The sequence below is a fragment of the Loxodonta africana genome, chromosome 1, assembly GCF_030014295.1.
Source record: "Loxodonta africana isolate mLoxAfr1 chromosome 1, mLoxAfr1.hap2, whole genome shotgun sequence".
In the NCBI taxonomy this organism is placed as follows: Eukaryota; Metazoa; Chordata; class Mammalia; order Proboscidea; family Elephantidae; genus Loxodonta; species Loxodonta africana.
Window position 1 is genome coordinate 211794970 of NC_087342.1, and position 24287 is coordinate 211819256.

At 40.7% G+C, this 24287-nt stretch overlaps 1 protein-coding gene across 4 annotated transcripts in view; it reads left to right on the top strand.

The window, feature by feature from the left end:
• Nucleotides 1-24287, top strand: part of AIG1 (androgen induced 1) — a 297796-nt gene that overhangs the window by 221186 nt on the left and 52323 nt on the right. For all 4 annotated transcript variants that reach the window (XM_064291616.1, XM_010588493.3, XM_010588536.3 and 1 more), the window contains one exon: nucleotides 24132-24247. In XM_064291616.1, coding sequence (XP_064147686.1) covers nucleotides 24132-24247 — 116 coding nt within the window. The remainder of the gene's footprint in view (nucleotides 1-24131; nucleotides 24248-24287) is intronic.

Sequence of the window (24287 nt, forward strand, 5' to 3'; positions counted from 1 at the left end):
CTAAGCAAAAACATCTCTATATTACATCCACTTGCCAATTTAAACTGCACCAGGGGAAGGTAAATGGACTTCCATAATCCAAGTAGCCTAGGAAATATTAAATACTTTATGTTGTTAAGGCAGAGTGACATCACTCCAAAGGTCCTTTTTTACCTAGAAAATTGAAGTCTCCATCCACAAGTAAGAAGGAGGAAGAATGATAAGCTGTGGGAGAAACTAGCACACTCCCAGCCATGCCTTATGTTTATGGTGCAGCTGGAAAACAAGAACTGCCCAACTTTATCTCATCATTTTTTCAAGCTACAAAGCAAAGAAAGGCAAGCAGAGGAAGAGAAAATAAGGAAGTCGTAGGAAGCCATGGCCTGCAAACGAAGGAAACTGCTGCCAAATATCATATTACCTTACTACTTGATTATATATGGTTTCTAAGAACCAGGGATTCTTAAGGATTTCTGGAGTGGTGGAAGAGAGTCTACACAGAATTAGAAAAAGATAGGGGGAGGCAATATACATCAAAAAAGAACTAAAAATTGAAGATATTTTTAAAAAAGGGTTTGCAATCTAGCAAGTAGAAGAAATGCATGTGGCCATTATGAGCTCAAATAGTTTCTCACAAGGCCAATTGTTAGAGGGACCACAGATGAGAGTTATGCCATTTATACTTTTTTGCCTAAATGTCATGGTCAATTTTTCAGAAATTTTCATTTTGCATTAGTGCTGTAATCTTTTCTAATTTTATCTTCTTTATATTCCTCCTCAGATAACCCTGCTTAGCCAACCTGAAATATTATACATAAAATTAACACCAGAGATAAGCAGGAGGACACTAATCTGGGTGGCAGGGAAAAGCCAAAAGAAATATTTATTGGGCTGTGATACCCCAGTGGACCAACTTGAAAACCCAGAACTTAAAACACCCATGATTCTCTCAGTCATGACTCTATAAGGGAAACCAGATTAGTATATTGCTTCACTCAGTCCAGCTTTCTGTGGCTTTTCTGTATCGTAAATTCATGTGGTCTTACTTATGATGATCCAGCATTTTTAAGTGGTCCCCCAATAAAGCAAAAGTGATCTAATATTATAGCTATACAGCTTTTACTTGATAGCTTTTTCTCTTTGTTTTCTATATCTTGGTACCTTACTGAGTTTTCTTCCTTTCATGTTACTTGCTTAAGCTACTCCCTCCTCTTTGCCCTATTTTATTTCTGATATCTGGAACATTCTCATTTACCCTTTCTCTGGCTCCTTTCTTCAGCTTATACAATAAGCCCTGCCTTGTTTCTTCACATCTATGCTTTCTTGAGAGCATTTTATTCTAATACGTTTCTATACATATGCCACATTATCTTTAATGTATTCTTTTAAAAGTTTTTAAATTTATTATCTTTCATAATGAAGTAATATTTGCATATTAAAGAACATTGGAAAAAATGTAGAAATGAAAAAAAGATCACTGATAGTGCTGCAGACAAAGGAAATCACTGTTAATATTTTAATGTGTTCTTTTCAGGACTGTTTTATGAATAAGATTGTTAAAGACTAAGTATGATGTAGGGATTACGAGTAACTTTACCCCAAACATTTGGTCTTTGTTCTTGGTTCCTGAGTGATAACCTCTAAAACCTTGGAATTTCCTCCAATGATTAGAATCCTTGTTATCCACTGAGGGCCCCAAATCACACTGAAGGCTTATGCTAATGAGGTAACTCTTGGATGTGGGCCAGACCAGAAAGACCTACCATGTGTTATCAGCCAGACCTCAGTGGAGTGGGCTTGGAGGTTGAGTTCAACCATGTGTGCAATGATTCAATCATGTATGCCTCAATAATGAGACCCCAATATACGCTGGACATGGAAGCTCCATGAGCTTCTTGGTTGGTGATAGACATTGATGTTCTGGGGAGGGACATGGGAGCTTTGAGTTGGAAGCCCTCCTAGATCTCACCCTACATATCTTTTCATTTGTATCCTTTTGCTATAACGAAACTGTCATTATAAGTATAGTGTTATCCTGAGTTCTTGTGAGATATTCTAGTGAATTATGGAACCCAAGAGAGCTGTGGGAGCCAACAAATCGGAAGTGAGGGAGCCCAGGCATCCTGAGCAATTTGTAGGCAGCAGGTGAGAAGTGAGGGTGTCATGGGGACCCCCAAGCTTCCAGCTGGTATCTGAAGTCTTAGGCAGGCTTGGCAGTCTGGAAGATATGTTCTTTAACTTGGGAGATTTGGCCTAGCAATGACAGTTAGGGTGAGAAGAAGAAGTAGTGCATTTGTGGTTGTTATCAGAGGAAAAGAATTCTAGTTAGAATTGTGTTTTGGAGAAGACACACACACACACACAGGTACCCAAGATAGTGGATGCCAGAGCAGAATTTAATTGATTTGCTTATGTGATAAGCATTATTTGATGTACTTTGATGTCTAAATATGATAATATAAATATTCTTCTTCATAGCTTGTAATGGCAGTATAATGTTCCATTAAGTGGATATATCTTAGTTTGAAAACCATTCCCTCATTGTAGATCGTTACAATTAATTTTAATTATTGGCCATTGTAAATAGTATTGTGAAAAAATATCTACTAAGCTGAGGAAAGTTGTGTTTTATCTTGTGTTTATTTGTTTTATTTAGTCTGATTATTATTTCTTTAACATAGATTCCTAGAAGTTGAATGACAGCCCCTGGGAAAGGGCTAAGGATGCTTGCTGCTAGGGTCAATTTGCTTTCCCAAACAGTGGTTCCAGTGTACTCTTTGTCTGTCATTCATGAGTATGCTGCTTTCACCTCACTCTTGCAATACCAACTATTCCTATTTTTAAAGAAAGTTTTGCTAATTTAATATGTGAAAATGGCTTTTCACATGTGTTTCACTGGTTATTAGTAAGAGTGCATATAGTTCCATGTATTTGTTTCTTATTAACCTTTATTCATTTGTTCTTTCACCCCTTTGTCATCTTTCCACTATCTTGTGCCCTGCACTGCTAATTTCCCGTGCTTATCCTTATCCCCTTCTGCTCGCTTTGCCTCCCCCTCAACATTATTTTTATAATTCTCTTTTGTCTGATGTCCAGTAACTTGTGGGGCAGTGGAACCCAAATTGCATTTTAAGATTATTTTTAGGAGACATTCTCAGCAGGTATCTTCAACACCCCAAGTTCTCTTTGTGACCCCCACTGTGAAAAACTGATTGGCAGCTGGTGACAGGCAGGGCACTGGTGCTTGGCGCTCATAGGAAGCCCTGCAGGAGGCGCCCAGAGCCATGGCAGATGAAGTGTAGCCAAGCCAGCACAAGGTGGGGGACCAGATGTCGCCCGATTATGTTCCATTGAAATCCAAACAAAGCCCCAGATTCAGGATCATTTCCTTGAGACTCCTCGGTTGGAAACTGGCACCAGTCCAGACTCTCACAACAGCTGGTCTCCCCATGCTAGGATTTATGTGCCTGGCAGAAAACTTTACCTGTGTGTTATTGATTGGCTTCTGTAAAGCAATAAAACAACATTGCGAAGACCCAAAGTATACTGCTTTCTGCCAGAAATAAAAAGGGGCTATATGTCACCAAGCACACCAGCAGTCATGTCACAGACTTGGGGACTCTGCGAAGGATGAGCCTCTGTTTTTATTTATGCCACCCATGCTAACCTTGAGGCTGGGTACCGACCCTTGCAGCTTTGCAGTGACCATGCTTCCCTCCTTTTAGGAGACTAAGCCTGCCCTCTGGAAATAAATTGTATTATAAAATCTGCTTTCAGGGGCCACCAGCAGACGAGAAATCATACTTACGTTTCTCATCATCCAGTTCACATAGGGAAATCTAAGAGTCTTTCCAAAATCTCCTTATTTGTTATCATCCAGGTTCCTTGCATTTATGCCTTTCCACTTCCCTCCTCCACCAGAAGGAGAGCTATAAGCCTGGCAGCTTCATTTTCTGAATACCAAGGAAGGAAAACAAAACAAAAAACAATCCCCCCCCCCAAATAAAACAAAACAAAAAAAAGATATTGTAGTTGGTTGTGCTGAGCTGCAGGGGAAAGTTTTCATATTAAAACAAAAATAAGCAATTTTTAAAAATAATCAAGAGTCCTGAAAGCACTTCTATTTGTATAATATTTGACTTAAATTTATTACTGACCTAAACTGAGGAACTATATTTTATGCATTGCCTTCATAACTGGCAGCTCCTGCTGTTGAAATCACCTGATAAGGTCTCAGTGCCCCTCTCCCTCTCTCCCCTCTGGCTGCCTGGCAGTCCTCAACCCCAATTCTCAGACCTCACAGTGAGATTTTTGAGCTAACCCTCTCCATTAGAAACAAACAAAATAAATTGTTTCCATTCCCCTACGGAATGTGCTAAAGCCTTTTCCCTCTTTAACATGGATGCAATTTAAGTTTGGCAGGAGCTGGACACAGTATACCTCGCTCAAAGGAGAAAGATCGCTGAGAGAGACCCTTCAAGAAAGACCTTAGCACCCTCTCAGACTCCCTGTGAACTTAAAATGACAAAAAAGGCACCAGCCTTAGGCATCCACAGCACTTCTGCAGAATCCTTGTCCATCCCCTCTTTCCACAAAAATGTACTAAGCACCTACCATCTGAAAACCTTGTGGGAATGTTCCTTCCCTGGCGAAGCCAGTCCTTCTTAGGATGAGTGTTTCCTTTGCTTAACCTCTAGCCTTTACACCAAAAAAAAAAAGAGAGAGAGAGAGAGAAGTTGCCGTGGAGTCAGTTCCAACTCATGGTGATCCCATGTGTTGCAGAGTAGAACTGTGCTCCATGAGGTTTTCCAGGCTGTAACCTTTCAGCAACAGATCGCCAGGCCTTTCTCCTGAGGTACCTCTGGGTGTGCTCAAACCTCCAACCTTTCCGTTAGTAGTCAGGTGCTTAATCATTTGTACCACCCAGGGACTCCATTTTATCACGTCTGGGGCACCCAAACATCACTGAGTAACATTTGTCTTCCTTACCCTGATTTAGAATCCTGTTTACCGGTACTACTCCAAAGGTGGTGAATTAATTGATCATAACCCATAAGCTGCCTATCCTCATAGGCACACAGCTTTTCTGTAATCCTTGACTGACTTTATTCCTAGCCACAGTATTCTGGAAACCAGCCACTGTGTCTAGTTCATGCAATCCCTAACTTCCCTGGTTTTATAGGTTCAGAATAGTCTCTCTTCCATTTTTTTTTCCTTCACCCTCTTTGATTCTTGAAGCTGACAAGATTCTCAAAGCTTGAAGTGAGCTCTGGCTTCATTTTGCTTCCTTCTGTGGTGGCTCCCAGATATCTTGCATTCATGACCTTCGAAGCAGGAGGAATATGGGGTCAGGAGACATGCTGACTGGAGCAAGGGATTGACCTGAAGACAGGAGCTGAAACACAGCTGTTTCAAGCTCCAGTCTCTGCTAATGAGGAAGGCTCCTGGTGAAGAAGCATGAATTCCACTCATCACTGTACACATGGGGGGCCAGGGGGGTGTCTGTTTACATAAGATACTTGCAGAATTAGGATATGACTTATAGGGATCAACAAAAGTAGATACGGAGAAGGGTCCACAAACTGTGTTTACGCCTAAAAAGTTATGTCTTTACTCATGATTAGGCTGCAGAGGCTAATGAAAATGTTAAGTTCCTTTGATTTGGTTGAACTCTACAAAGCCCTTTGTAGTATGTTGATCTCATATGGATCTGAGGCCAGCCAAAATGTGTCTTTGATGTATGGCATATAAGACTATGTGACTTGATATATACAGATGAGGAAATACAGTCACTAAAAATATAGCTCTGTAGGTGAAAATAACAAAACATTAGTCATAAGGAAAAATGAAATCAAAGGTCGTTTGTGTGATCTAGGTAGGGATCCTGAAGCCTGTTTCTCCCTATGGCCAGCCTCCCAAACACACTACCTCACAACGGAATGCGCACTTACGTCGTCTGTATGACTTGGATTGTTCCTTGAGCCCCACATCCACAGTGACCAAAACTGGATGATCCAGCCTGGGCCTTATTCAGCTGGCTAAGGTGTTAAATGGCTACAAGTTGCTAATGAGTTTTAAAGGACATCATGTGATAGTTAGCTATGCCCTGGTTAATAAGAAACCCAGTTACATGTCCAGGAGGCTGATTAGCCAGGCATGACTATATAAAAAAATTACTGTAGCTGACTTTCAGCACCTAAACTAGGGTGGAATAAGGACTTTTAATGTATACTGACCATTTTATTGCCTCCTAAAATAAGCCAAGTCCCCAAAAACGCCTATGTCAGCAAATTCATACACCAGCAGTGCAGCTGTGAATTGTCAGAATCCATTCACTGTGGATATTACAGTTAGGGATTTTAGAAGGCAGAGGTTCAACTGGCTGTAGCCCTTGGTGTGGCATTAACTATGTCGGATGGATTCTGTCCCTTTTGGGGCTGAAGGGCGTATGTCCCCAGCGACTGGGAGTGCTGCCAGCATCAGCTGTAAGCTTTCTGCAGGAACTTTGCCTTCATCTGAAGAAAGCTGCCTTGCTTAAAGGTCAGGCCCCCTTCCCTGGGACAGCCCACATCCAAGAACTTGTAGATGCTGGAGTATAAAGACCCAGCCCCCTTACCCCAATGTGGGGCAACTCTGAAGGGCCATTCCAACTTGAGGGTTCCTGGTGGTGTCAGTTAAGGCCCTTGTTGAGACTGCATTACAGGCCACCTTCTCCCTCTGCTGAGTCCTGCTTCGTTCCCTTCCCCATACAGGTGTTGACTCTCACAACACTCCTTAATAAGCCTTCTGCATGCTAATTTCCAAGACTGCTTCGCAAGCAACCTGACCCACAACACTATGAAAGTCTGGGTAGCATCAGCCAAAAGGTAATCTGAGTTAGAAGTATAACACTGTAACTTAAAAGGCAAGCATGACAGAGACTAAAATGAAAAAGATGGACAATATCAAGTGTTGACAAGGATGTGGAATGAGTGAACTCTCATTTACTGCTGATAGGAGTATACATTGGTACATTTATATGCCTTGGGAAACTCTTTGACATTACCTATTAAAGCTGATACCTGGAGTCATACCGTATGACTCAGCAATTCCACTCCTAGGTATATACCCAAGTGAAATGCAAATGTGTTCACCAAAAAAAGAATGTATGGGAAGGTTCATGGCAGCTGTCTTGCTAAATGTACCAAACTGGAAAGAACCACAATGTCATCAACAATAGAACAGATAAATAAATTGTATCGTATGCACACAATGGAATGAAATGTACACAGCAATGAGAATGAAAAACTGCAACTCCACAACTCAACATGGGTGAATCTTGCAAACATAATATTGAGCAAAAATAGCCAGACACCAAAGAACACATGCTGTATGAGTCCATTTATATAAATCTCAAAATCAGACAAAATTAATCTATGGTGCTTGATTTCAGAAGAGTGATTACCTTTGGGCAATTAGTTGTGACCAGAAAAGGGCTTGGGGGGGCTATTCTGGGTGGTTTGTAATGCTCAGTTTCTTGATTTGGGTGCTGGATACTTGAGTGAGTTCACTTTGTGAACATTCATCTTCGAGGCACTTATTATTTGTGCACTTTTCTATAAATATGTTATTAAAAAAACAAACCTGTTGCAGTGGAGTTGATTCCAACTCATGGTGACCCCATGTGTTACAGAGTAGAACTGCTTCATAAGGTTTTCTTGGCATAATATATATTGCCAGGCCTTTTTTTTGTGCTGTTGCTGGGTGGGTTCAAACCGCCAACCTTTAGGTTAGTAGTTGAGCAGAAACCACTTGCGACACCCAGGGACCTTCATGTATGTTATATTTCAAATAAAAGTTTATACAATGAAGGAGGGAGGAAGGAAGGATGGCTAAGTATATACACAGAATACAGGAATGTATCATCCAGGATGTAGATGTAAATTTCTGAGACTTGAACAGGACCCCTACTGTCTAATGCTGCAGACTCTTACAGATGAGGAGCCTGGGTTCCAGAAGGGCCCCAGCTGGCTCAGAGTTACACGGCTAGCCAGCGGTGAGTGACCTCTTGGCCCGGTCCTCTCCCCACCTCCCCACACAAGCAGAGCCTGTACAGACACTGCAGTTTCCATTCATCAGGATTCAGCATTGGCCACACAATCATCGGCTCAGCCAAAGGAAGACCTTGAACGTGCAAAGAAGTTAACGGTTCTGAACAAAGACCTGGAAGAGGTGGAGGGACTTGATGTACTGTACCCGGGATAACAGCGACATTAACCATTTTTTAGAGGTCTAGTATCTCCCCACCACACTTCTATAACCATCACCATGGCTTTGTGTGGGACATGTGCCATCTTCTGTTTGCAGAGTCAAATTAAGAGGTTAAGGGGAGAAAGCTGAGCGATGAGCTAGATTGCTTCCTTCTCTCTTGACTTTCCCCCGTAGTCTTAGGAAGAACATTTGACAACTCTTGAGCTTTAAAGGCTCCTCCTGACAGTATTGCCTTATGTCAGGGAATCATTATGAAAAAGAGCTAAGTTATAGCTGCTGTCTGTGTGTTTAAGGTAGCACCACTGTAAGAGCTTTCATTTAGTTTAACAGGTGATAGAGATGACCTTGAAGATTACAGCCAAAGTCTCCCCCGTTCCTCAAGTATGTTAGCATTTGTGTGTGTGTATGTGCATTTTTTTTTATGTGCATGGGTGTGTATATGTGCATGCATGGGTGTGTTTGTAGGTGTGTCTGTGCACACGCACATTCACTATTAATGTGATACCATTTGCAGGGTGCATGTTACTCTCTTGAGACTCTCCTGGGCCACTTCATTTGTGTGTGTGTGCATGGGTGTGTATGTGTGTGTGCAGGCGTGGGTGTGTTTGTAGGTGCATCCGCATGCTCAGGCACATCCACTATGAACATGGTGCCATTTACAGGGTGCATGCCACTCTCTTGAGACTTTCCTGGGTCTCTGCTTTCGATTACACTCAGACTAGTCCCAAAGGCCTCTGAACTAATCCTAATCAACTTGGAAGCCACCACACCAGGCATGAGGCTGTCAAGAGTGAGTGTTTGCAGATGTCAGTGCAGGGATGGCAGCCATCCAGGAGGACAGATCAAGGCTTAGTCACTGAAATATACATGCCAGTGCATCCCAGCTCCAGAGCAGCCGCGCAGCCCATAAGAAAAATGTGTCATGACAGTAAATCAATAGCCTCTTGGAGACAGCTCATTTCTAAAATATTCCTGATTAATTATGCCAGGGCAGGCTTGGCAACAGTACCTTGCTCCAGCATTAACCTAATGCTTTTTGCATGAAGCAGGATTATAACTGGTTCTCATAAGTCAAATTGGACATTTCAAATCAGGCTTTAAAGGTTTGGGTTATAGATTTTATAATGTCTCCGTGTCAAACATAATTGCTCTTATTGCTGCTTGTAGACTTTTGCCAATCAATCAAAATAACATTTATTTTATCATAAACATGGGTAAATTAAAACCATTTTGTAATCATTGTGTTTGAAGACCCAGTGAAGAGGCTTCTTGAGGATCATTGAAATTCGCTTGCATACAGTTATAGAGCAGTGTGATGAAATTATAAGGCAATGGAAATGTGTTACTATTTTTATTTCAAAAAATTAATGCCTCTGTGTGTTTTATGAATATGCAGCGTTAGCTCAGTGACTTATTCTCATATGAATACAGTTTGGAGCGAAACAGCTCCCTTCCTTCCTTTAATAGAAAATAATAATTATGTCCCTTAAAGATGAATGTTTTTATTTCTATTTACTTATATTTTGTATCCAGAAACTTATTTTTTATTCTTCTTAGATTGCAGGTTTTATTTGATAATAAAAGCTAATGGAAAGAGAGAATTTACTTTAAAAAATCAGTTGCAGTCAAATCAACTGCAACTCATGATGACACTGTATATCAGAGTACGACTGTGCTCCAATGATGGATTTTTCAAAGTAGATCACCAGGCCTTTCTTCCGAGGTGCCCCTGGGTAGACTCAAACCTCCAACCTTTCTGTTCACAGCCGAGCATGATAACTACTCAGGGACTCCTAGAATTTACTTAAGGAAGAGTCATATCATTATGTTCTTTCCACAAGGATTTATTGAAACCCTATTAAATTCCCTGTACTGTGTAGGGAAGTCAGCATATGATGGTCAGTAAGGTTTGCTCTTTCTCCCTAAAGTGCTTACAATGTATCAAAGCCACCTTCCTTGGTGACAACTATAGTAAAATGTAGTAACTGCCACAGTATAGATATGTAGTGGGAGCACAAATGCAAAAGAGGGATTAATTCTTTTTGTGATAGAGCAGACGATATGGAATAGTGTAATCAGAATAGGCGAGCCTATTCTAAATTAACCTTGGAATAATAATGGATTAACCCTAAAGTTTCTTTCTCAAAGTCTGTTGAAGTAAGTTGACTCTCTAGAACCACTTCCTTCCAAGTGGTGACCCAGGAATCCAGGCTGTTTCCATCTTGCGGCTCCATCATGTCAACATATGACTTCAGGTCACTGTGACAGGGGAAGAGAAAGAATAGAGAGCCCACATCAGCTTTTAAATGCATTGGCCTAGAAGTGATTAAGGAGCCTGGTGGCACAACAGTTAAGCACTCAGTTATTAATCGAAAGGTTGGCAGTTCAGGTTTACCCAGTGGCTCCACAAGAAAAATATCTGGTGATCTGCTTCCATAAAGATTACAGCCAAGAAAACCCTGTGAGGCAGCTCTCCTCTGTCACATGGGGTTGCTATGAGTTGGAATCAAATCCACAGCACCCAACAACAACAGTCACAAAGGCTCCACCTAACCGTGAAAGTGCCGAGAAATGTGGGGAATCACATGGCTGCCATGAGCCTATACCACAGAGAAAGCCCCAAATAGCTGGGGATTCTGGTCAGAGAAAAGAGAATGAGTAAAGGCTTAGAAGATCGAAGAAGCCTTTTGGTAGAACAATGACAGCGGCCAGTCCAGAGTCAAAACCAAACCAAACACATTGCTGTCAAGTTGATTCCAACTCATAGCGACCCTATAGGACAGAGTAGAACGGCCCCACAGGGTTTCCAAGAAGCAGCTGGTGGATTCAAACTACGAACCTTTTGGTTAGCAGTCGAATGCTTAACCACTGCACCACCAGGGCTTCTTGTGCCACCAGACCTCTAGTCCTGAATGTGAGGATGACCTAGCTGTGACATCTGCCACTCCATTGATTGCCAGGGTTGGTTCAGCTGATCTGGCTGGGTAGGTGGGTATCCCCTTCCTCCCTCACCACTCCATGTGTGTCCCTTCTGAAGCTATGTGCTCGGTCGAAGAGGACGACCTTCCCCAGTAGAGGAGAGGACCATTCTTCAGTCAAGGGTATACAAGTAGCTACACTCCCCCGCTAGAACCTCCAGACAAGCTCTCAAAGTCTGGAGTAGTATGAGATTAATCTAGAAAAGTAGTTTGAATATGATAGTAAGGGCCTTTGAAGGCAATGCTAAGAAAACTGGACTTTGTTCTGAAGTTAGTGGGAAGGTTTTAGAGAAGGAAACCAAATGATCAGAATTGTGTTTTTAGAGCAATATCCTGACTGTGGAGGATGCCCATGTGTATCTACTGCATTCTACTGAGATCAAAATAATTTCTGAGAAGCTTGTAAATAACGTTAAAATCCTTTTTTTTTTTAATATCAGAGTGATCCTAACACAAGAGTTTTATTGTCTATACTTGCTTCTTAAACCTCTATCAGTTTCCATGATCCTTAAGAAAATATTTCAGTGATTTATATTTTAAGGAATACTTGATTAAATTTCCGCTTTCTCTTTCCTTCTACCTCTACCATGTCTTCCATTGCTCTTCCTCCATCTATTCTTTACCTCACCTCCCAAAACACTTTCAAAATAGTTTCAAGGAGAGTAGACCATAGAAATACAATAAAGGTGGCACAAATAACATCTCAAACAGACTGTTTCTCCATGTCATTGGCTTGGGCTTACTGTCATTCCTGCCCCTCTACCTATGTGAGGCCCTCAATACTCACAGGACTTTCTCAGCACTCATATGCTTTAAAAATCATATGCTTTAGGTGAGCATAAAAACTAATCTAATGTTTGTCATTTTAAATTTGAATGTAGAGGCCATTCAACCCTCAGTCCCTGGAATCTCACCAAGGGCTAATGGAGTAGATGAGAGAAGGTCTGCTTCCTTCTCTTAGGCATAGCCACAAGACCTAGAGTTACCCTTCCCAGAAGCCAGTTCTTCCACTGACTTCCCCCATCCTCATGTCTTCCCCGATGCCCCATAGGCAGTAAAGCATCATGACTAAAAGCGTGGGCTCAGAAGTCAAACTACCTAAGTCTAAGCCCAAATCCACCACCTTCCAGTGGGGTAACCTTGAGCAACTTTCTTAACTTCACTGTGCCTCAGTTTCCCTTCTAAGGCCCTCCATGATTTGACTTGTGCCTGTCTCACCCATCTAAACTTAACTCAATGCTTTTTCGTGTCCGACAATAGTAACACTCCCCTCAGTGGGCTATGCTGTGCCAATAAATAATATTTCTTCTTCGCAGCCTGGTGAATGAACCCCTCCCTTTAACATTTTCTTCTGCTCAGTGAAACCCTAAACCAAAAAAAAAAAAAAAAAAACCTGTTGCTGTCGAGTCAGTTCCAACTCGTGGCAACCCCATGTATTACAGAGTAGAGCTGTTCCACAGGATTTTCTTGGCTATAATCTTTATGGGAAACAGATCACCGGGCCCTACTTCCACAGCAAACCTCTAGTCACGCTTAAACAACCCACCTCAAATATTTCCTCCTATGTGGAGTCTTCCCTTGACCTACCAAACAGAGCAGAGGACTCCCGCCTCTGTACCATCAAAGGTCTGTGATGTTGCTACCAGCTACTGAGGAGTCAGCCCCCGACTCATGGCTACCCCATGCACAATGGAATTAAATGCTACCTGGTCCTGCCCCATGTCCATGATCTACTGTGGTTCAGACCATTGTGATCCATAGGGTTTTCACTGGCTGATTCTTAGAAGTAGATCACCAGACTTTTCTTCCTTATCCATCTTAGTCTGGAAGCTCTGCTGAAACTTGTTCAGCATCATAGCAACACACAAGCCTCTACTGACAAATGGTGGTGGCTGCGCTTAAGGCGCATTGACTAGGGATGGAACCCGGGTCTCCCACGTGGAAGGCAAGAATTCTACCACCGACCACCACTGCCCTCTCATATGTCTGTACTTCTGCATAAAAAAAAAAACAAAAAAACCCAGTGCCATCAAGTCGATTCTCTGCATAGAACTCATCATATGGTAACCTTTGATTGTCTGAGGGGCAGTCATTAGAGGTGCTATTCTGTGAGAACTACAAAGGCTAATTATGTAATGTTTAGGGAAGAAGTGGATATCAGATCATTTAAAAACTGATGTTATGTTTGAAGGTACAACATGGGTCATCTCCAGCATCACATTCACAATAAGAATTCCTTAATTGGTGGCCCACAGGCAGCTGTGCTAAAAAGGAGAGAAAGAATGCTCCCCGAGCAGAGCTTCCTAATAGTGCCAGGGACCCTCAGCTCCTCCTGGATACCTGTGCTAGGAAGACACAGCAGGAGAGACAAACTGCCCTCAAATCATATTAGAAACACTTTTTAAATGGAAAAATCATAGCCCAGTAAAACTATGTCACCTTCCTAGTGTAATTGTTTCTATGACACATACTTGGCTCTTCATAGCAAAGATATGCATGTCTTTGTTTAATGCGTGGCAGTATTTTGCTTATTTGGCCTAATTATTAAAACCATACCCTAAGAGTTGCTGGGGCTAATGTTAGAACTGGACGAGTCCCAGATTGAGTACTTAGCTGGTAACGAGCTTTGGAAGTGCCTGGAACATACTGACGCTCAAAAAATGTTGGTTCCATCCAAATCTAAGTTTTTGATCCTAGGTCACGTTTGCAAACCTCCTTCTGAATATGAAGTTACTCCTGGGTAAGGGCCTCTCAGACTGACTTGACAGCCAGCCAAAAAAAAAAAACCAAACCCGTTGCCGTCAATTCTGACTCATAGCGACCCTACAGGACAGAGTGGAACTGCCCCATAGAGTTTCCAAGGAGTACCTGGTGACTTTGAACTGCTGACCTTTTAGTTAGCAGATGTCGTTCTTAACCATTATGCCACCAGGGTTTCCTGACAGCCAGCAGGAACCCAAAAAAGATCAAAAAAGCTCTGGAAGAGCACAACAAGATTCTATGTTCTATTGTTCAGGCATCATCAATCTAAAACCAGCACCTCAAACCATGACTAGAGAAAGTTCACTTCTGGAGAAAAGGAAACTCTAGTGGCGAATTAGACTGGCAGTTTTCTGTCACTGAAACCACTAACATAATGAGGAAGGATGGCAGATTTTGAGCCAGCCGATTAGTAAAATTAGTAACGGTGGTTTCTGGTTGCAGGCTAGAACAGTTGGTTGGGCTTTCGGAGTTAAGAATTTAGGTTTTCTAGAGCCTGCAGCAGCTTTGTTTCCATGTTCCTGGGAAGTCACTGCCATCTCCCCAGAAGAGGAGAAACACTTCACCCACTAACTGAATACAGTTGCCCCAACTGAGAAATTGAGGCTCCACCTCGATTGCACACAGGCCCCCACCCAATGCTGCATTTGCCTGTATTCAGCGGACCTTTGACTTATTTGGGGAGCCCCCAAGCTCTGCCAAATGTTAGGATCAGTTCCTGTGCTGTGATTGGTCCAGTCTTTCTGACGTCACCATTTCTATCATTTTAGATCCTGTTGTGTTAATGCAATAGGTTTTTTTTACTGGGAATTCCTTCTAGCTTTATTTCAGAATATGCATTTCTCTTTTTTAACCCTTTTTTATTCCATGGGCAATTGCGGAGGAAAAAGCAGAAACAAAATGTTGAAGTTACAATCTGTATTTACAACTTCCTGTGTCCTAGAACAGTTTTTCAAATTGCTTTGATTTGTGATATATAGATTATAGATAATCTGTTCCAGTATATCCCTATGTATAGGTTATATAGCTCTAATAGTATACAGGATAGTTTATGTGGCACAGGGACCTGGCATTAAATAATATTGACTCACTTAGTGAAAAAGGAATTCCCTCCCAATTATCTTTAAATTCTTCAGGTTTGGTTTAGGAGAATCTCTAGTTTGGCTAGTATGTCTTCAATACCACTCTAATACTTACTCAAATAATGTATTTTTACTCTATTGGTATAAACCTGATTATAACTTAAAAGTCTAAAAGTTAATTTTTTTCTTCTTATATTAAATGAAATTAAAAATTTGCATGAGTCCCTTAAAGTATCTCTTGGGCCCTACCTACACCCGTGCCCACTGTGCCTAATGGATAGTTTGGCACTGTTATGGGATATGGCAAAACCTTTAACATGAGTTCTTCATGACTGAATCTTGAGAAGCACTAATTTAATCCAACCCCCTCATATTATGAAGAATATATATTACTACGTATCAGAAATGTGTTTACGAGCCTTATAGTGAGAGACACACTCAGAATGAGATCCCAGATGCCAGTTACCTACTCTTTCCACATTCCCACCCTGCTGTCCTCCTTGGAGCCTCTTCTCCAATCTACTTCAAGGTCTTCACATCATGATTCAATCATGGGTCCTTCTGCAGCTCCCACCCTTTCTCAGTTTCCTGAGCAGTGCTCTGTTCAGAGGTGACACCATCTGGTTGATGCACTCTGGGGCACACCATTGCCATGGAGTGTGGCCAGTTTATGGAAATAATCAAACTGCACCTCCCCAGAGCCATCAGAGGGAACCTATTCAAACTCATGATGGGCCCCATTAAGAAAAACATGAAGGATGCAACAGCCCAAGATTGGTTTAGACTACCCTTATTGGACTCAATATTCCAAATACAGTTTCTTCATTAAAATTAGCAGTAGTGGAAAATAGAGCCTGGATAGAATCTTAGGTCAGTATTTTCTAGGGCAGAGTTTATATAATAGATGGAGGATATTCTTCTTTGACTGTCAATCCTTCACCTAAACCAAAAACCAAACCTGTTGCCGTCGAGCCGATTCTGACTCATAGCAACCCTATAGGACAGAGTAGAATGGCCCCATAGGGTTTCCAAGGAGCAGCTGATGGATTTGAACTGACCTTTCAGTTAACAGCTAGCTGCAGCTCTTAACCATTGCACCACCACCTACTTAGTGCTTAAAAACAACTCAAATCTGATGTAATCCAGCTACTGGGGAATTGTTCTATTGACAAATACTACACAAAAGAGTCCAGGTATAATTCTGAGAGAGCCCCCTCCAGTGACCAGACTTTGTCTCTTTCTTTGTTTATCCAAAGTGGAGCTGCACCTGGCTTTAAAAAAAAAAAAAAAAAACCCTCCAAGTTAAAAGGTACTTAGGTTTGAGGACATAGAAATAGATCATTGCTAGTTAGCTACCACCATCTTTAACCGGCATCAGTCACCGCAGAAAGGCTCTGATTTTGCTCTAGGTGATTTTATTGTTTGTTATTGTTCAGAATGATAATATGCCACACAAAAGAACACATTCAGCAAAAATAGTTTTATACAGTGAAGACCTTTTGCTTATGTTGAGGCTCAACCAAAAAATAGCTCTAGTCTGTTGAGAGGCAATATGAGTGATCTTCAGTCATACCCTCCCACAGGCTTATTGATTCAAAGATTATTGAACTTCAAAATTTTTTAAATATATAATTTTAATGTAGGAATAAGAACATAGGATTTGGAGGCAGAAGGAACTGGTTTTGAACCCTAGCTCCAGACTTACTAGCTCTGTAATCTTGGGCAAGATAATTAACCTTTCTGAGCTTTTGCTGCCTCATCTGCAAAATGGAGTTAATAATACCCACTTTTGGAGTCTATGGCGGTACAAAGGGTTAGGGTGCTCAGCCTTCTAATGGAAAGATTGGAGGTTTGAGTCCACCCAGAGGCATCTCCAAAGAAAGGCCTGGTGATCTACTTCCAAAAAATCAGCCATTGAAAACCCTATGGTACACAGTTCTACCCTAACACACATGGGGTCACCATGAGCTGGAATTGACTGACAGCAACTGTCTTGATTTCTTTCGTAGGATGTAGTTCTAAAGATTAAATTATTTCAACCAATATTTATTGAGCACTTCCTATGGGCCAGGCTCTTTTCTCAGTACTATGGATAACACTGTTGACCTTCTTAGTGCCAGGATGGGTTTACCCTGTCAGAAATGGAGTTGAATATTTCCATCTTGATTCTTAAATCATTGAAGCCTGGAAGTGGATTGGAACTGGCTTTTAACCCTGAAGTGATCTCGCACCTGTAGTTTTAAAATAATAAATCCTTTACCTGCCGCAGATTTTGAGTTACAACTGAGCTGCTAAAGATTACTTAAGATTCAGCAGAACTATTCATACATTTTTTTTTTTTTTTTACCATTTTTTAGTTCATAAAACTTTAGTTATCTGTAGGGCACGATTTATATTTTCAAAAAATATTTTATTTTGTGATTATATATCTATATATGTATATATATACACATTTTTTTTTTTTAGAAGCAAGGATGGCAAGACTACATCTCACATACTTTGGACATGTTATTAGGAGGGATCAGTCCCTGGAAAAGGACATCATGCTTGATGAAGTAGAGGGTCTGGGAAAAAGAGGAAGACCCTCAATAAGATGGCTTGACAGAGTGGCTACAACAATGGGCTCAAGCATAGCAACGATCCTGAGGATGGCGCAAGACCAGGCAGTTTTTCATTCTGTTGTGCGTAGGGTCACTATGAGTCAGAACTGAACTGATGGCACCTAACAGCAATATATATATCTATTAACAGCAATGTATATATACATATGTTTGTTCATATATGCTGTTTATGTTTACATTATAAATTTTTAGGGGGTATAGACATTATTGGAAACCCTGGTGGCATAGTGGTTAAGTGCTATGGCTGCTAACCAAAAGGTCGGCAGTTCAAATCCACCAGGCACTCCTTGGAAACTCTACGGGGCAGTTCTACTCTGTCCTATAGGGTCGCTATGAGTCAGAATTGACTCGATGGCAGTGGGTGGGTATAGACATTATTTGAAGTCCCTGGATGGTGCAAAGAGTTAACATGCTCAGCTGCGAACTAAAAGGTTAGAGGTTTGATTCTGCCCAGAGGAACCTCAGAAGAAAGGACTGGCAATCTACTTCCAAAAAATTGGCTGTTGAAAACTCCGTGAAGTACAGTTCTATTCTGACTTACAAGAGGGCACCATGAATCAAAGTCTACTCAATGGCAACTGGCAGTTTAGACATTCTTTAGTCCCTTAAAAGAAAATCTCCTGAGATTTGCCCCTGGCCAAACTTGCACATGCACAGCTAGCCACAAAAAGGTCTTTTGTCAGTGATTATGTCACCAGTGGAACAAGTGGCACCTTTCCAGTCATGATAATGTTATTGATGAAGTGATCTAGAAAGATACACCTTTTTCAAATAGATTTCTACCTGGCATCATCAAAGTGCATTCTAGCCCTTCTAGATATAACATCTGACAATCAGCAAATCAGCTAATGGCCTAGATAACTAAGAATATTCAGGCTGGTTATTTGAACTGATATAAATTTATAGAAAAACAGATGATTTTCTCCTCAGTTTGGAGCAATGAAGAGGTAGAGTTTAGATTTTTTTTAGGATTAATGAGTCAAAAATAATATCATCATCATTCTGTGGTCTCCACAGGCCATCAGAGCCAGCATTATCTTCAGTGCAGGGATTCTTCTTCTGCATTAAAAAAAAAAAAATTTTTTTTTTAGGTTAGCCTTATTGCTACTACATATTTGAATTTTATTGAATGCTTCAGTGTAAAACATTCGTTGACATCTTAGATTGTTGGTGAAATATTAAGCCAATGTCATCTGACCTGACTAGATTATAATGAAAAACCAGTAGATTAGATCCTTAAAATATATACTGTCTCTGTATTAGCGTCCGTGTACATTTTGCTTGGTTCCCTTCAGAGATAATTATACTGTTTTAAAACAATAATAGGGAAGAAGAAATAGAAAGCTACCGAACTGCAGAGTCACCCACGTGAAATTTTTGGAATGCCGTACTCAAAGTACAAATGTGTTGGCAATCAAAACAGTTATCTATAATAGAACATTTAAAGCAAAGAATTTCCACCATCTTAATATTTCTTACAAAATCACATCTTCTTCTTTTTTTTTTTTGATGAATATAAACAGTGAGTTGATTCAAAGATGTTCACCTGGATATCCCCAGCATGTCTTTTGCTTGCCAAGGACTACTTGCCACCTGGTCCCATTTCACTAAAATACTTATTGCTGTTGGTGTTAGGTGCTGTCAAGCCAGTTCTAATTCATGGTGACCCTATGTGCAACAGAACAAAACACTGCCCCGTCCTCCGCCATCCTCACAATCGTTTCCATGTTTGAGACCATTACTGCAGTCACTGTATCAATCCATCTCATTGAAGATTTTCTTCTTTTTTCACCGACCCTCTATTTTACCAAGCTTGATGTCCTTTTCCAGATACTGGTCCCTCTGGATACCATGGCTGAAGTACATAAGACATAGTCTCTCCATATTCCCTTCTAAGAATCATTTTGTCTGTACTTTTTCCAAGACGTATTTGCTCATTCTTCTGGCAATCCATGACATACTCAATATTCTTTGCCAACACCATACTGCAAAGGTATCCATTCTTCTCCAGCTTTTCTTAAAACTGAACTGATAAGCAACATCACGATAAAGGGAGATAAGATTGAAGTTCTCAAGGACCTCATGTTACTTGGATCCACAGTCAACACCCATGGAAGCAGCAGTCAAGAAATCAAAAGGCATATTGCATTGGACATATCTGCTGCAAAAAAACCTCTTTAAAGTCTTGAAAAGCAAAGATGTCACCTTGAAGACTAAAGTCCGCCTGACTCAAGCCATGGTGTTTGGATCACCTCATATGCATCTGAAAACTTGACAGTGAATAAGGAAGACCAAAGAAGAATTGACACCTTTGATTTGTGGCGTTGGACTGCCAAAAGAACAAACAAATCTGACTTGAAAGAAGTACGACCAGAATGATCCTTAGAAGCAAGGATGGCAAGACTATATCTCACATACTTTGGACATGTTATCAGGAGGGATCATTCCCTGGAGAAGGACATCATGCTTGGCAAAGTAGAAGGTCGGCAGAAAAGAGGAAGACCCTCAACAAGATAGATTGACACAGTGACTTCAACAATGGGCTTAAGCATAGCAGTGATTGTGAGAATGATGCAGGACTGGGCAGTGTTTCCTTCTGTTGTACATGGGGTCGCTATAAATCAGAACCTACTCAATGGGACCTAACAACAACGTTATATATCAAGAACCTGAAAACCTTTGTAGACTTTGACTCTAACAAAATATCCCCATGCATCTGTCATTTTGTCTCAACTGTGGGGACTTGCTTGTTGCTGTGATGCTGGAAGCTATGCCCCCAGTATTCAAATACCACAAGGGTCACCCATGGCGGACAGGATTCAGCTGAGCTTCCAGACTAAGACTAGGAAGAAGGAACCAGGGATGTACTTCTGAAAAGAATTAGCCAGTGAAAACTTTATGAATAGCAGCAGAACATTGTCTGATATAGTGCTGAAAGATGAGCCCCTCAAGTTGGAAGGCACTCAAAAGATGACTGTGGAAGAGCTGCCTCCTCAAAGTAGAGTTGACCTAAATGACGTGAATGGAGCAAAGCTTTCGGGACCTTCATTTGCTCATGTGGCATGACTCAAAATGAGAAGAAACAGCTGCAAATGTCCATTAATAATCAGAACATGGAGTGTATGAAGTATGAACCTAGGAAAATCAGAAATCATCAAAAATGAAATGGAACACATAAACATAGACATCCTAGGCATTAGTGAGCTGAAATGGACTGGTATTGGCCATTTTGAATCAGACAATCATATGGCCTACTATTCTGGGAATGACAGATTGAAGAGGAACAGTGTTGCATTCATCATCAAAAAGAATATTTCAAGATCTATCCTAAAGTACAACACTGTCAGTGATAAAATAATATCCATACTCCTACAAGGAAGCCCAGTTAATATGACTATTATTCTAATTTACACACCAACCACTAAGGCCATGGATGAAGAAATTAAAGATTTTTACCAACTTCTGCAGTCTGAAATTGATAGAATATGCAATCAGGGTGCATTGATAATTACTGGTGATTGGAATGTGAAAGTTGGAAACAGAGAAGAATGATTGGTAGTTGGAAAATATGGCCTTGGTGATAGAAACAATGCTGGAGATTGCATGATAGAATTTTGCAAGACCAACGACTTCTTCTTTGCAAATACTGTTTTTCACCAGCATCAACAGCAACTGTACCTGTGGACCTTGCCAGATGGAATACATAGGAATTAAATCCACTACATCTGTGGAAAGGGACCATGGAAATGCTCAAGATCATCATTCAGAACAAGGCCAGGGGCTGACTGTGGAACAGACCATCAGTTGCTCCTATGCAAGTTCAAGATGAAACTGAAGAAAATTAGAACAAGCCCACAAGAGCCAAAGTATGACATTGAGCATATCCCACCTGAATTTAGAGACCATCTCAAGAACAGATTTGACACGTTGAACACTAAAGACTGAAGATCAGATGAGTTGTGGAATGACATCGAGAACATCATACATGAAGAAAGCAAGAGGTCATTAAAAAGACAGGAAAGAAAGAAAAGACCAAAATGGATGTCAGAAGAGACTCTGAAACTTGCTCGTCAAAGTCGAATAGCTATAGTAAAAAGAAGAAATGGTGATGTAAAGCAACTGAACAGAAGATTTCAAAGGGTGGCTCCAGAAGAAAAAGTATTATAATGACATGCGCAAAGACCTGGAGATGGAAAACCAAAAGGGAAGAACATGCTCAGCATTTCTCAACCTGAAAGAACTGAAGAAAAATTTCAAGCCTCAAGTAGCAATATCGAAGGATTCTACAGGGAGACTGTTAAAGAAGCATCAAAAGAAGATGGAAGAATACACAGTCGCTATACCAAAAAGAATTGGTTGACGTTCAACCATTTCAGGAGGTAGCATATGATCAGGAACCTATGGTGGTGAAGGGAGAAGACCAAGCTGCACCGAAGACATTGGCAAAAAACAAACCTCCAGGAATTGACAGAATACCAATTGAGTTGTTTCAGCAAATGGATGCAACCCTGGAAGTACTTACTCATCTATGCCAAGAAATTTGGAAGACAGCTACCTGGCCAACGGACTGGAAGAGATCCCTATTTATGCCTATTCCCAAGAAAGGTGATCTGACCGAATGCAAGAATTATTGAACAATATCGTTAATATCACACACAAGTAAAATTTTGCTGAAGATCATTACAAAGTGGCTGCAGCAGTATATTGACAGGGAACTACCAGAAATTAAAGGTGGATCCAGAAGAGGATGTGGAACAAGGGATATTATTGCTGATGTCAGATGGATCCTGCCTGAAAGCAAAGAATACCAGAAAGATGTTTACCTGTGTTTTATTGACTATGCAAAGGCATTTGACTGTGTGAATCATGACAAATTATGGATAACATTAAAAAGAATGGGAATGCCAGAACACTTAATCGTGCTCATGAGGAACCTGTACATACATAGATCAAGACGCATGGTTTAAAATCAGGAAGGGTGTGCATCAGGGCTATATCTTCTTACCATACCTATTCAATCTGTATTCTTAGCAAATAATCTGAGAACCTGGATTATATGAAGAAGAACGGGGCATCAGGTTTGGAGGAGGACTCATTAACAACTGCGATATGCAGATGACACAGCCTTGCTTGCTGAAAGAGGACTTGAAGCACTTACTGATTAACATCAAAGACCACAGTCTTCAGTATGAATTACATCTCAACATAAAGAAAACAAAAATTCTCACAACTGGACCAATAAGCAACATCACAGTAAGTGGAGAAAAGATTGAAGTTGTCAAGAAATCAAAAGACGCGTTGCATTGGGCAAATCTGCAAGTAACCTCTTTAAAGTGTTGAAAAGCAAAGATGTCACCTTGAAGACTAAGGTGTGCCTGACCCAAGGCATGGTGTTTTCGTTCGCCTCATATGCATGGGAAAGGGGACCATGAAAAAGGAAGACTGAAGAAGAATTGACGCCTTTGAATTGTGGTATTGGAGAAGAAGGTTGAATATATCATGGACTACCAAAAGAACGAACAAATCTGTCTTGGAAGAAGTACAAACAGAATGCCCCTTAAAAGCAGGGATGACAAGACTACATCTCACATGCTTTGGACATGTTAATAGGAGGGATCAGTCCCTGGAGAAGGACAACATGCTTGGTAAAGTAGAGGGCCAATGTAAAAGAGCAAGACCCTCAACATGATGGATTGACACAGTGGCTGAAACAATGGGCTGAAGCATAACAATGATTGTGATGATGGACCAGGCAGCGTTTCATTCTGTTGTGTATAGCGTCACTGTGAGTCAGAGCCAACTTGATGGCATCTAACTACTACTATAAAAAACAATTTAACATTTAGACATTCACACAATGACTTATGCAGAAGAAATTCATCATGACATTTTTAATAAATGAAAATTTGAAAACATCACTACTTAATATCCATGAAGAGGAACTGGTTAGATAAATTGTAGTGCATTGATAAAATGAAGTTTTGGGCAGCTGTGGTCAGGGTTGATATTCTATGTGGATTTCTAAAATAGCACGCCAAAAATTCTCATTCTACAATGTTTTGATAAAAATCCAAAACAGAGTTACATGCACAGTATGATCTCAACTAGGTATAAATAATACAAACAGGAAGGAAAAAATAGAAAGACATATACCACAATGTTAACAGTGGTCACTTTCTATTTTTTCTTATTTTCCAAATATTTTTCTATATTATTCAAATTTCCTATAACGAACATAAATGAAAACCAAATAAAATTTCAAAAATTAAGATCCAGAGGAAAAATGCCAATGGAGCAATTTATCCAATACATGCTTTCATGTTGATTCTGCCTCATTGGTGAGCTTTCTGCTGTGGTGCTTTTCCTAGGAATTTACACTGTTAATTCTCCTAGTGAAGAAGAAAACAGCACTGAGGGGCGATGATAAAAATCTGTGTCACCTGGTCTCTGTTCTGTTTCAGCACACGACGGTTTTGCCCTTTATATTAATCGAGATGAGGACATCGCACCATCAGTATCCCAGCAGGAGCAGCGGCCTCGCCGCCATATGTACCTTCTCTGTTGGCTATATATTATGGTAAGGACTCTGCCTGCTGGGCTTTCATAGTGTATTAGAT